This window comes from Pyrus communis, chromosome 1 (genome assembly GCF_963583255.1).
Source record: "Pyrus communis chromosome 1, drPyrComm1.1, whole genome shotgun sequence".
Classification (NCBI taxonomy): domain Eukaryota; kingdom Viridiplantae; phylum Streptophyta; class Magnoliopsida; order Rosales; family Rosaceae; genus Pyrus; species Pyrus communis.
Window position 1 is genome coordinate 42,005,600 of NC_084803.1, and position 15,039 is coordinate 42,020,638.

General features: G+C 38.0%; 1 protein-coding gene across 24 annotated transcripts in view; it reads right to left on the bottom strand.

Moving 5' to 3' along the window:
* Positions 1-413: 413 nt before the first annotated feature.
* LOC137712265 (uncharacterized) overlaps positions 414-15,039 on the bottom strand; it is a 49,698-nt gene continuing 35,072 nt past the window's right edge. For 21 of the 24 annotated variants that reach the window (XR_011065208.1, XR_011065209.1, XR_011065205.1 and 18 more), the window contains 4 exons: positions 8,776-8,849; positions 8,576-8,649; positions 8,024-8,454; positions 414-1,831 (listed from right to left, as the gene is read on the bottom strand). Coding sequence is in view for 9 of the 24 variants with exons in the window: in XM_068451397.1 (XP_068307498.1) it covers positions 8,787-8,849 (63 nt within the window). In the remaining 15 variants the exon portion in view is untranslated. Of the gene's footprint in view, positions 1,832-8,023; positions 8,455-8,575; positions 8,650-8,775; positions 8,850-9,437; positions 9,631-15,039 lie in introns of all 24 variants that reach the window. The other 3 variants (XM_068451379.1, XM_068451402.1, XM_068451384.1) reach the window with 3 other exon arrangements.

The following is a 15,039-nucleotide window of genomic DNA, read 5'->3' on the forward strand; positions in this document are numbered from 1 at the left end:
ATTCCACTTGCACGAACGCGCAGACTTCGGGGTGGTTTCGGTTTTTCATATTCAACTTCATATTCAACTTCATATCAAACAGAGCAGACTTAAGGGTGGTTTCGGTTTTTCATAAAACAGAGCAGACTTCAACTTCATATCCAAACCTATCCAAACGTGTGGGTATCCGTATTGAAAATATTTAGCAGGTAAATTTTGCATTCTTATTTTACATGTTATGCTCCACAAAAATCAATGTTATGCTCACGATCATCCAATTTCATTAAAACATAATGTGAGAGCAAACTGAAGAGTTAAATAACCATTATACACTATACTAGATAATAAGCCCACGCGTTGCAGTGGGAACCGTTTCAGCCGTAACTGCATGAATAAGACACACTTAACTTGAATAAATTCAACACAATCAAGAATGAATAGAGAGACACATAACTAACAGGATAATGAATCAGAACATAGTAGTCAGTCAGAAAAGATTAAAAACACACAGAGCAAGAATGTGAACACTAAACTTATGTTTTCTAACAAATTAAAGCACCCTAATAACAAAACAATGGAAAATCACAAACCTGGAAGGTCCTCTTGCACTCGTCAACCAAGACTTTGAGCTGACTGAGCAGCTGCCGGACCATCTCTCGCCAATTCAAGAGCAAGCACACCATTAAAAATATCAAAACAAACCGGAGCTGCTTGTTGGCCAAGTTCAGGTCCTCAAACATGCCCTCCTTGAGTACTGTCTGTTAGAGTATGAGTGTGACTCTCACAGTTTAGTAATAATCATTGTTATTTCAGATTGGTATAAAGAGGTCTTAATGTGTTTATAAGAGTTAATTCAACTTTGGTTTGGATTGAAACTCTACTGTTGGCTTGAGAATAGAACTCATACTTGTACAAGGATTTGGTCTTGTATTCCTTGTAGGATTATTATAGGGTAATCCAGATTTTGTAGAATAAAAACCACAAGCCCCTGCTCTCACAAAAATACGCTCTTATTGTTCCAATTACCTATAACTTGGAGAGCATTGAGTTTTGCAGAGAGGAGAAGGTTGTGTGTAGATTTCTCTAATGGTTCTTAATCCTAATTTGTTGAACATAGTTATGATATGGTGTCTAGCACTATTCTTTCCTTTGATCAATGCCGTAAAGAACATGTGTGTTGCTGGTACCGTCCAAAACTTCACCTCTCAGTTTTCACACTACACGGAAGGCACATCTGACCGTCGATATAATATGGCTGAGACCTTGGTTTTCTTGTCACACTTTGTGGGAGATATTCAATTCGAAGCTTAAATCTTCTTGCTGGAAACGTTTGAACTGCAAAACTAAATTACATTCATCAAGAAAAAGGAATGAATTTAAAAAGGCAAATACAATGCAGAAAAATAGGCATTCAATTTAGCTCTATTTATATTAGACGAAGATCCATTGAAACAACTATGAACACAGAAATAAAAAATGGAAAAAACAACCTTTTTCAAAACTACTACCTCCACCCTTCCATTTCTTTCCACAGGTAAGAAAACAAAAATTCTCTAAAACAACCAAAAACTCATTCTATATCAACTAAACAGGAAAAGGACAGAGGAATGAGTGTAATAATAGGTTAGAAAATTGAGATGATCCAAACGGAAAGGAGTTCGTGGGGGAGATCTGAGAAGGACGACGTTGTTGTATGTATTGGTAGTTGTCGTATTTCTTGGAGAATTGCCAGACTGCTTGCTGCCACATTGGTTTTTCTCGCAATTTTGTTTTTGGTTTCTTCTGCCCAATTTGTGTCTCCTCATGTTTGCTTGCAGTTACAGACTTTGATAGGGTTAGCATTTTCTTCCAACTGAAGAAAGGAATGGGCATCTTGTTATGCTTAATAGATTATGTGTTCAATGTGAATGGAGAGCCAAATCCAAGCAGTAGGGTTTCCATTGACTTCCCACCAAGGAATGCAAAATCTATTGCAACGATAAAGAAAGAGCACAAACTCATAAAATATGATACAAAACCGTAAAAAACAGGAAACGTTATTCTCAAAATGCACAAAAATATAAAAACAGATAGATCCCTACGTATTCAACATTCAGAGCACACAAAATTAAAATTTTCTTCAAAAACAGAGTCAAAGGGAAAATCTGAAATTATATAGCCCAAGCACAAAAAGCTTGGAAGCCTACACACAAAAGCCCCAAAAAACTACAGCCACACCCAAAATCCGAACCCTAAAAACCAAAACCACAAACAGGAAACTCGTCAGAAACCCTAGAATATCCAAATTCAAAGAGACCCATAGCCCCCAGCTAGTCCAATCCAGTAATAAAATCATAAACCAAGCAAAAAATTAAAGAAATCTCATACCTTCCACCAAAATTCATGATCATTATCCAAAACTCCAAAGTAAACATAAAATCAAATTAACACCTCAATTTTTCTTGTACCTGCATCACCATGATCAAGCTCTGTTGAATTGTAATCTTGTCTTGGCCCAAAGATAATTGATCCGGCCCATACACAAAGAAAGATCCATGCACATGCTAGAGAATTCTAGCAAAGTTCAAGTTGGTAGAAGAGTCTAGAAGAATGGTGAGGATTCCACCAACATACAAGATTAGTGTAGATAATTCTAGCTTAGGAAGGTGTGGAATTATCTAGATATCTCTAGCATGATGTTTTCATACTTCTCCAAGGTTCCATCCATGCCTATAAAAGGAGAAGGCATCCACACCATTTGTAACAACCAAGAGAGCAAGTAGCAAGAAGTGAGAGTGTCAAGTAAGAAGTAAGAAGAAGCAACAAAGCTTCTAAGAGTGTTTGAGTGTTTCCTTTTGTACTAAGTTTGTGAGTGAATAAAAACCTTGTGTAATACTTTGAGAATTCTTTCTTTCTCTTGCCTATCAATTCCGCTGCGTTACATTTTTCTTTGTGAGATAAACCTCTCCAAGTAGTGAAGCATTTTTAAACCCCAACAAAGTGGTACCAGAGCTATGGCTAGCAATGCTATGGCAGCCTTCCAAGTTCCAGTGCTCGACAGCAACAACTTCGATAATTGGAGTATCAAAATGAAGGCCCTTTTGGGTGCACACGATGTCTGGGAAGTTGTGGAGAAAGGCTACACTGAGCCAGAAGATGAAGCTACTCTGTCTCAACCCCAGAAGGAGAGTTTGAAAGATTCAAGAAAGAGAGACAAGAAGGCTCTCTACCTCATCTACCAAGCATTAGATGACAATGGCTTTGAGAAGGTCTCGAGTGCAACCTCTGCCAAGCAAGCATGGGAGAAGCTTCAAACCTCTTACAAAGGAGCCGAACAAGTGAAAAAGGTTCGTCTTCAAGTATTAAGAGGTGAGTTCGAATCTCTACAAATGAAAGGGTCTGAATCAATCTCTGATTATTTCTCAAGAGTCTTAGCCGTTTCCAATCAATTAAAAAGAAACGGAGAAAAGTTAGAAGATGTTAGAATTATGGAGAAGATACTACGCTCGTTGGACCCCAAGTTCGAGCATATTGTCGTGACGATTGAAGAAACTAAAAACTTGGAAGAAATTAGTATAGAGCAATTAATGGGTTCGCTACAAGCATATGAAGAGAAACATAAGAAGAGGCAAGGGAATGATGAGCAGCTCCTTAAGACGCATGTTCAGCCAAAGAAGAAAGAAGAAAGCTTCGACAACGAGAGAAGCCGATATGGAAGAAGTCGTGGTCGAGGTCGCGGACGTGGACATGGGCGTGGATGTGGTTGGAACTTAAACAACCATAGCAACTACGAAAGAGGAGAAAGCTCAACAAAAGGTCGCGGAAGAGGACGCTCAAACTCAAGGTATGAAAAATCTCAAGTTCAATGCTATAATTGTCAAAAGTTTGGGCATTATGCTTGGGAATGTAGAGCTCCAAACAACAGACTTGATGAGAAGGTCAATTATGTGAAAGAAGAGAAAGAAGAGAATGGTGTTGTGCTACTAGCATGCAAGAACAATGATGGAGACCAAGACTATACATGGTACCTTGACACCGGCGCCAGCAACCACATGTGCGGAAGAAGAAGCATCTTCGTAGAGCTCAATGAATCAGTGAGTGGTAACGTTTCTTTTGGAGATGAATCCAAAATACCCGTAAAAGGAAAAGGTAACATCCTTATTCCCCTGGAAAATGGGGGTCACCAATTAATTTCGAATGTCTACTATGTGCCCAATATGAAAAGCAACATTTTGAGTTTGGGTCAACTCTTAGAAAAAGGTTATGATTTTCATACGAAAAATTATATCCTTTTTCTTAGAGATGACAAAGGAAGATTAATTGCCAAGGCGAAAATGTCAAAAAATAGAATGTTTCCCATGAACATTCAAAACGATGTTGCAAAGTGTCTTAAGATATGTTACAAAGACATATCTTGGCTTTGGCATCTTCGTTTTGGGCATCTTAACTTTGGGGGATTGGAGTTATTATCTAAGAAGGAGATGGTGCGAGGCTTACCGTGCATCAGCCACCCTGATCAAGTTTGTGAAGGATGTTTACTTGGGAAACAGTTCAGGAAAAGCTTTCCAAAGGAGTCGACCACAAGAGCCCAGAAGCCACTCGAGCTCATTCACACCGATGTGTGCGGTCCAATAAAACCAAGCTCTTTGGGTAAAAATAATTATTTCCTTCTCTTCATTGATGATTTTTCAAGAAAAACCTGGGTGTATTTCTTGAAGCAGAAATCAGAAGTCTTTGGAGTATTCAAGAAGTTCAAAGCCGCTGTAGAAAAGGAGAGTGGTTGCAAGATCAAAGCCATGAGATCTGATCGAGGAGGAGAGTTCACTTCGAAGGAATTTCAAGAGTTTTGTGAAGCAAATGGAATTCGTCGACCTTTGACAGTTCCAAGATCCCCTCAACAAAATGGAGTGGCGGAAAGAAAAAATCGAACCATCCTCGACATGGCTCGAAGCATGCTCAAAAGCAAGAAATTGCCTAAGGAATTATGGGCAGAAGCTGTAGCATGTGCTGTCTACCTATCCAATCGGTCTCCAACAAGAAGTGTGTGGGGAAAAACTCCGCAAGAAGCATGGAGTGGAAGAAAACCAGGTATTTCTCATCTAAGAGTTTTTGGAAGCATAGCCCATGTACATGTACCAGACGAGAGGAGAACCAAACTCGACAACAAAAGTGAGAAGTTCATCTTCATCGGCTATGACACCAATTCAAAAGGCTATAAGCTGTATAATCCAAACAATGGGAAGACGGTGATCAGTCGAGACGTGATGTTCGATGAAGAAGGAGAATGGGATTTTGGCCCGCATGCAGGTGATCTTCACTTCTTTCCTCAATTTGAAGAAGAGAATGAACAAGGGATGATGGAGCAAGCAAGAGAGGTTCAACAAGAATCCACTACTCCACCTACTTCACCAACATCAACCAATCATGGTAATTCATCAGCATCATCATTGTCAAGTGAGAGTCTAAATGAAAGAGAAGTACCACGCACAAGAAGTATACGAGATCTTTATGAGGTAACTGAAAGACTTGATAATCCTACACTTTTCTGTCTCTTTGCTGATTGTGAACCAGTCGACTTCCAAGAAGCAGTGCAAGATACTAAGTGGAGGAAAGCAATGGATGAAGAAATTGAAGCAATCCAAAAGAATGATACATGGGAACTCGCTATTCTTCCGAAAGGACACAAAGCCATCGGAGTCAAGTGGGTGTACAAGACAAAGAAAAATGCCAATGGAGAGGTCGAAAGATACAAGGCAAGACTAGTGGCGAAAGGCTATAGTCAAAGAGCCGGAATCGACTATGATGAGGTATTCGCACCCGTTGCTCGGTTGGAAACTATACGATTACTAATTTCTTTGGCAGCTCAAAACAGTTGGAAGATTCAACAAATGGATGTGAAGTCCGCCTTCCTAAATGGAGTTCTTGAAGAAGAAGTCTACATTCAGCAACCGTCAGGCTATGAGATCAAAGGGCATGAAGACAAAGTTCTGAAGCTGAAGAAAGCCCTCTATGGGTTAAAACAAGCGCCACGAGCATGGAATAGTCGCATCGACAAGTACTTTCAGGAAAACAACTTCATCAAGTGCCCTCATGAACATGCTCTCTACGTCAAAGTCAAAGATGGAGATATTTTGATTGTGTGCTTATATGTGGATGATCTAATCTTCACTGGGAGTAATCCAAGCATGTTTGAAGAGTTCAAGAGAGTGATGACCAAAGAATTTGAGATGACCGACATCAGGTTGATGGCATATTACCTAGGCATTGAAGTCAAGCAGAACGAAGAAGGAATTCTCATCTCCCAAGAAAGCTACACAAAGGAGATACTGAAAAAGTTCAAAATGGACGACTGCAAGCCCGTGAGCACGCCAATGGAGTGCGGAGTCAAACTAACCAAGTATGACAAAGGAGAAAGCGTAGATCCAACATTTTTCAAGAGTCTAGTTGGAAGCTTGCGCTACTTGACTTGCACAAGACCAGATATTCTCTATGCTGTCGGATTAATCAGTCGCCACATGAAGAATCCCACAACAACACATTTGAAAACGGCCAAAAGAATTATTCGATACCTCAAAGGTACTGTTAACTTTGGCTTGTTTTATTCAAGTTCTGATAACTACAAACTTGTTGGATATAGCGACAGTGATTGGGCAGGAGATTCCGACGATAGAAAAAGCACTACTGGATTTGTGTTCTTCATGGGAGACACTGCATTCACATGGATGTCGAAGAAGCAACCGATTGTCACTCTCTCTACCTGTGAAGCTGAATATGTAGCTGCTACTTCATGTGTCTGCCATGCAATCTGGCTGAGAAACTTGCTGAAAGAATTAAGAATGCGACAAGAAGAGCCAACAAAGATCTATGTCGACAACAAGTCTGCAATAGCTCTAGCAAAGAATCCAGTATTCCATGACAGGAGCAAACACATAGATACCCGTTATCATTTCTTAAGAGAGTGCATTGCAAGAAAGGATGTGCAAGTGGAATACGTGAAGTCTCAAGACCAAGTTGCCGACATATTCACCAAGCCACTCAAACAAGAAGACTTTGTCAGACTAAGAAACTCAATTGGCGTCACAAGACAAGATTAAGGGGGGATGTTGAATTGTAATCTTGTCTTGGCCCAAAGATAATTGATCCGGCCCATACACAAAGAAAGATCCATGCACATGCTAGAGAATTCTAGCAAAGTTCAAGTTGGTAGAAGAGTCTAGAAGAATGGTGAGGATTCCACCAACATACAAGATTAGTGTAGATAATTCTAGCTTAGGAAGGTGTGGAATTATCTAGATATCTCTAGCATGATGTTTTCATACTTCTCCAAGGTTCCATCCATGCCTATAAAAGGAGAAGGCATCCACACCATTTGTAACAACCAAGAGAGCAAGTAGCAAGAAGTGAGAGTGTCAAGTAAGAAGTAAGAAGAAGCAACAAAGCTTCTAAGAGTGTTTGAGTGTTTCCTTTTGTACTAAGTTTGTGAGTGAATAAAAACCTTGTGTAATACTTTGAGAATTCTTTCTTTCTCTTGCCTATCAATTCCGCTGCGTTACATTTTTCTTTGTGAGATAAACCTCTCCAAGTAGTGAAGCATTTTTAAACCCCAACAAGCTCTCCTATAACCGCAGCAATTCCCCAAGTCAAATCTGACCCTAAATCATTAAAAAAATTCAACACAAAAAGGAAAGGTCAGTACCTATAATTCGAGTTCACGCTACTCAGGGTCGCCGACGTTGTTAAGGTTATTCATCATTGCTCGATCACTCTTGTTAATTTTCTTTTTCGTTTGGTTTTGTTTCTGCTTTTCTTTAACAGCGTAGGCACACAAAACCAATCAAATTCATTCACCAACTTACGCCACAAAAACATGAATATTTTGTTTCAAATTTCAATCTCAAAAAACAGAACCAATCAAATTAATTCACCAACTGATGCACAAAGCACACAACTTTGAAACAATGAATAATTTCAATCCTAACTAAAACTTTAACACAATTATAACCGAAACAACTCTAATCACTTTACAGAAAAGAAAAGAAAAAAGATAGATAGAAAGTGGATGTACCTGTAATACGGAATTGTCTGAAGTGAAGAACACAAAGATGTGTGCTTTGCTGCTCAAATTTGCAGAGTGAGAGAGACAAAGTACGCAGAACCAAAATAGAAAAAACCAAAAACTTCAAGTTAAAAAAATTAGAGAAATAAATCTGAAATTTTAGAGAGACAAAGTGAGGAGAGGGAAATAGGCGGAGGACCTTGGGCGAGGAGGCCATTGACGGCTTTGTTGGGGGAGGACCTCAGTGCAGTATTTCACAATCTCCTTTAAGCTTTGCCCCAAAAATTAAAAGCAACATATCATGATTGAAGAACAAAGCAGCTGAAGAGCACTGCCGCAGTTCCATCACGTAGCACGTCCACTACAGCAAAGCAAGAGGGAAATATGGAGTCCTCGCCTCATGCTCGTTAACACCACTTTATGAATCTGTGCGTAAATGACTGCAAATATTACAAAAGGCGTTGTTCTCTTCGTCAATAAAATGAACAAAAACAAAAAAATCAGTACGCAAGAAAGACCAAAATAATCGTTGAGGGGGAAGAAATTGATGAAACATCAAACCTTGAGAACTTTATCTTCTGGGCAGCGAGTCGAAGAGCTGAAGTGGCCTTGAAGGAAGTGAGTTCGACTGGAGTCTAGGGTTTGAGAGCAATGGAAAACATTTTACTCAAATAACGATTTAATTTCTAAATTTTAAAATTAAAGATAACTAAATGCACATATTTGGAAAAAAATGGAATGTTTCCATATGTAAATCTCACCCTCAACAGTTTTAGAACGCAGTCATCCCAGTGCAAATAGAAGGTGGAAAATGTTGTCCGAGCACAAACACAACCTGCAAAGCAAACAAACCAACACACACAAAAAACCAAATGATCAACGATAAAATTTAGAAACCCTACCACACAAAATCGCAAGAACAACATAAAAACGCCAATGATGGCCTCAAACCCGAACAAAATCCCAAATCAGTTAAAAAAATAGTGAAAATGAACTGAACCCATTCCTCTATCATATTCTTTTCCTCTGTTTCCCTATCCCTAATCCCAAATCTCTCTTCCATGCTTTCTCCGCCATACATTAATGCCTACGAATCGACTCATTATACACCTAAACAATGAGAGTGCAGCTTCTATAAGTGAATCCACAATGTAAAACATCTTAACAGTTCAAATTAAATAGAAAAATATTTAAAATTTTGAGGAAAAGGTCATCAAACCATATCGAACCACAAACACAAAGCACATAAGAAATGCAAAGATGCAGATTTTCAAGGAAGCGTAACAACCTCCAGGAGCAAACCAATCGTGAAACCCTAAAAACCCACAAATCTGCCCTCCCTGAGGAACCATCCGGGATTCAAGGAAGTTTAACACCTGATGGCTAAGCTAAGTGTATTAAATACAGGAATTCAGTACTTTACACAGCTTGTAAAAAACGTATTTTGAACATCTGGATCATTGGTGAAGGTAAGCTGATGAATGTAGTGTGTGTTCTTGAGCTTCTTCAAGAGCCACAGCCCGGAGCTGAATAAAGAGTTTGAATGATCCTCGTAAAGATACCCCAAGTGTGGGCCCGATATAGAAAGATGTACAGGTACGGCAACATAATGCTATCTGCAAAAATGATGGCAAATATCTTACGTAGCAGAATTTTCTACCCTTCTAATTTTCTAATTTTTTTATCTTTTCATGCCTTCTTATTTGAATGGTCATGGTTAAGTCCCGTCAACATTTTATATTGATTTTTTTATAGAGATAATAAGACAAAAAATAATATATGAGTGAAGGGGAATGTGTGAGTGAAGGGGATGGAAGGAGATGAAAATAAGAGGGTAGAGAATCTTTCTCCATCTCTTACACCAACTTCATATAATGGAAAAACATGACGTCAGATTGATATGGAGTTGTAAAGTTGCACCATAAAACATGAATGACCAATAAATGAATATTTTAACCCATAAATCACTAACGTTTAAAGTCAAATTCTTCTAATTTGGCATCGGCTTCCTTAAGATTTCTTTGAGTGTCATCAAAGACCTCCTTGCTCCAAGATTGCAACTTCTTTTTAATAATTTGTAACTTATTGGAAAATTTGTAACCCTCCCAACCTTCGACTATCATAGAATGCCACCACTCTTTGAGATTGTTTCTAAAGTCTAGATGTTGTAGCCATGAGTTCTCGAACCTAAAAGGGCCTAGCCCCCTCTTCACCTTGTTGGTATCTAATTCAATTGGGCAATGATCAAAGGTTACCCTTGCCAGAGCCTTTTGCCTTGCGTGTGGATACGACTCCTCCCAACCACCAGAGAGTAAGAATCTGTCTAATCTTCGGCAAACTATTTCTTCTCGAAAATTAGACCAAGTGAACTGAGCGTTGAGCAGATATGGGTCAATGAGTTCAGAGTCCTAGATAAACTGGTTAAAAATCCTCATACTTGCAATGGACCTTCCCCTGTTTGACTTGTCGTTTTCGAACCTCACCACATTAAAATCTCCTTCCACACACCATCTTGGACCGCAAAGACCGTAAAGGCTAGCTAGTTCTTCTTAGAAATCTTGTCTTTCCCTATATTTGCAAGGGCCATAGACCCTTGAGAGCCACCATTCCAGAGCATTCAACTCTCTAATTTTGATGGAAACGAAGAACACTCCTACTAGAGACTCGACTTAAAAAACCAAAACCCTATTAGATGAAGAGTTCTCACTGTTAAACCTTAAAATTGGAGGAGACCTAGTGAAGGCATCGGCTGTTGGTGAAGAATTGTGCACCCCTAAACGAAGATGAGTGTTTATGGAAGAATGAACTGTCAATTTTTGTAACATTATTTATCTCAATTTTTCTTTGGATTATATGTGCTTCGTATTTAATTTTCCACCATTGCATTATTAAGGGTGTTGTCCGTGTCCAGATTTTGTTTGAAGGTTATCATTGACTATGGTAGTGAATCGAGAGATTTGTTGTGTTCTTAGAAAGTGAAAATAGCATATTTTAAGGTTTACGGGATAAAAATTCTTCAGGTGCATATTAGAAAAATTAGTGAAAGCACCACTTGATTATCACACAAGAATCTTTTAATCAACAACTAGTTATTTGTATGAATTAATGGTATTTGTGTCTATTTAAGTGATATTTTGGATATATTTTAAAGTTTTTATAAAAACTGACATTTTTCAAATTAGAGGCTAATATTTGGCTATATTTGATAAATACCTTCTTCTTCTATCATTGTGATTCTGCAAGCCACAAGCTCTTTCTCTCCCTCCCTCTCTGCAAGCCAAAGGCTCTCTCTTGTAACCCATCTCCTTTCCACGCACCTTTCATCTTCCTTCAACATTCCACACAGATGTCGATCCCACCGAGTGCAAAACAAAACAAACAAAATTACCCTTAAATTTGTTAGAATTACCCTCCAAACCCAACCCCATTTGGCTGGCATTGTTATAAATATCATGAAATCGAGTGGCTTTGTGCTAAACCATACGGACAAAATTACCCTCTGAACTTTTGAGAATTACCCTCCCTACCAAGCTGGCATTGTTGTAAATAGAGTGAAATCGAGTGGCAACGAATTGATGGCATCTACAATGCCTTTTCCCCCTACTTTAGACTAAAGTAATGTGATAAAAATTGATTTCTTTCACACACTCCATACTAATATGATCGAATGTTCTACCTCCATCAACTATTCTACCATATGTATTAGTATTACTATCGTAGTCATACTAAAGCGTGTGTACAGATTAACGTGCACGTGTTCAAGTGTGTGTGTCTGCATATTTGGCCACGTGTTACCATCACATTTGGGGGGACAATGTTACTTGACAAGGACCAAGCATGGTAAAAAAATGTGGAAGTAACCAAAACCGGCGCCAAAAAAGGATTCCCGCTACAATATTAAAAGTTTGAAAAATATCCAGCCATGGCTTCCCTTACCGCAAGCTTCTTTCCTTAGAGCAGTTGCAGTGTGTAAAAGCTTCCTATGACCATAGGTAATTCAACCCCCTCAAGTAAATAGTTACTACTTTTAATTAACAGTAATTATCTATTACATCTCTACCTATAAACTGAATATCACAGGCAATTCGTTTTAAAATATTAGTATTTGTTATTTTATAAAAATAATAAAGGTTTTTTTTTTTTAAATTTTGGATATGATTTTTAACCGGATCTCGTCACACCATGTGTCATTATCCGAAAGTACAATTTTGTGGATAGATTTCAATAAGATTTTTATCTAAATCTGTCGCACCACATGTCGTTACCTATTTAGAATTGTTGAGGATAGATTTCCGATAAGATTTTTAACCAATCTCGTTGCTCCACGTGTCATCATCTGTTTAGGATCTTTGAGGATAGATTTCGATAAGATTTTTAATGAATCATGGTGTATCACGTGGCATTATCTACAACCTAATCCTTTCTTTTTTCTTCATATAACCTACCATCCATCCTAAGAAATCTACACTAAAATCAAAATCTCTCAATAAAAAGTTCAAAGGAAATACAAGGCAAGATACAGGTGTAACCTAATCATCTATATGCCACTTCAAAGGCTCCTCATATGAGCTAAGACTTGCCACCTACACAATCGCTCCATATACCGTGGAAATGATGCATCGGACAAACAATACCCAAATAAGCTGCAAAGTTCGATGGATGTGACACACAACCTATATGTACCACAATCAATTGAACAAGGCCAAAGTTCGCTTGTGTTTTTGCTTCTTGCCTTTCGTTCATCGTGACTACATTTTTTCTTGAGTAAGTAAATTTCTGTGCTTTTTTTAGGGTTACAAGTGTCAAATTATTAAAGAGACGAGCCAAAGGCGCACTTTCAACAACACCAATATATATTATCGGCAACTTGTTAATTATCACCTGCACAGTCCGACATGTGTGAGGTTTTATCACAAAAGGCCTTGATATTAGTTAGGGTGGAGTTATGATATTTAAACTCTTCTTTTCTTGTAGATAAAGTCGATGTGAGATATTTTAACAATAAGGTGCTGCTTTTTTTCTCTTGAACTTCTATTATCGATGTGAAAGTTGTGTGATATTGGTGGCAGACACATGAGCTTGCATTTGCGCAGAGTCCTATGGTTTTGGTGGCAGAGGTTATGTCTTATGGTCAAGGAAGCATGGTCTTTACCAATACAAGGATACATAAGAATGAGAAGTAAAATATGAAAATTTTAAAAGCCAATCCTGCAACACCATCACAGATATAATTGTCCATAGCTATACCAACACAAATCCGAAATCATATATATTATCTAATATAAACCAATTCTTAGCTAATTAACATATTCAAATCCTTGCTTTCTCATATTATTATGTAGCAATAGGATTAGGCAATCTTTACCTTTACCGAACTGATGCCTGGCATGCACCTGGTCTAGAATTTGATAACATTACACCGGAATCAGAAAATTAAAAAAAAAAAAAAAAATATATATATATATATATATATATATATATAAAATTTAATAACATTATAACTGTAAAACCCAAAAATTCAGTATACATCACTTCCTGTAAAACCCCAAAATCAGAAGAAAGAAAAAAAAGAATTTGATAACATTATACCTGAAGAAACCCAACATTTCCAGTTGAAGGAAAATTAATACAACCTCTGCAAAAAATAATCAGAAGACAAAATAATCGTTTAAGTTGTGATTTGGATGAAAATTTAGGAGGGCAAGATTGGAAACGCAGAGAGGCAGGCCTTGTATTTCTGCCAATCTGAATGCAATCCTCCTTGTTCCATTGGCCCTTCACAAACTTCTCTGAGTACCACCTACACAAAGAGACGATATCCGTCAAACCCTTTTCAGCAAACGAAAAATAGAATTTAGAGAGAGGAAAGATAGAAATGCAAAATTAGTTCTTAAAACTGAAAGACCAAAAAGCACATTAATTTAAATTAGATTAATACAATTCAAACTAATTATGCAGCTAAATTAGTTCTTAAAACTGAGAGAGGAGAGATATCATGTTATATTCTGACATCCAACGTCATGAAAGTTTATAAAGGGGTTATCATATAATATTCATTTTTCTTTCGTAAATTGAAATTACACGTAAAGGCGTAACAAACGGTATACCATAGTTTTTGAAAAGAGCTAAATGTAGAAATTATAATTAGCTAAATGGTTTTAAACACAAAATTAGCCAAAAGCACTAAAGAATCACATCCTAATCAATACTTATCAATGAGTGCCCCTGCTTACGTAACGTTCCAACCAAAATTTGCATTGAACAACAATAAAAAACAAAAGAAAACAGAGACAATATCATATTGATGGATTATGGCAACATTCAAAGCCAACAATAAATGTCACATCCCGGCCCATGGTGGATCACTTTTCGGGCCCGCTCCACCACCGTAGCACGATATTGTCCGCTTTGGGCTTACCATTCCCTCACGGTTTTGTTTTTGGGAACTCACGAGCAACTTCCCAGTGGGTCACCCATCATGGGATTGCTCTAGCCCCCTTCTCGCTTAACTTCGGAGTTCCTACGGAACCCGAAGCCAGTGAGCTCCCAAAAGGCCTCGTGCTAGGTAGGGATGAGAATATACATTTAAGGATCACTCCCTTGGGCGATATGGGATGTCACAATAAAGCAGTAAGGAAAGAGAGAAAATATAAAGATAAAATCCAAAATTGGATTTAGAAATTTAAGTCCTCATCTCTCTTCATGTGTTTGTAACTCTTCAGCCCTTTTTGGTATTATTGTGCGGTAGATGAATGTGAGGTAGGGTTAAGGGTATCAACCAAGGTTCTAAAAGACGTTAGGCGCTAGTCGGGTGACGAGCTGGGGCCTAGTGTCTAGGCGGCTAGGCGGGGCCTAGCGTCTAGGCGGCTAGGCGGGGTCTAGACGGATTTAACTAAATCCATTATATTTCATGTAAATAAGTGTATGTTTATACTTAAAATATATATAATTTCATCGTAAATTACAAAATATAATGACACATATATTATGAAATATTAGAACATAATGAAAACATGAGGAACAAG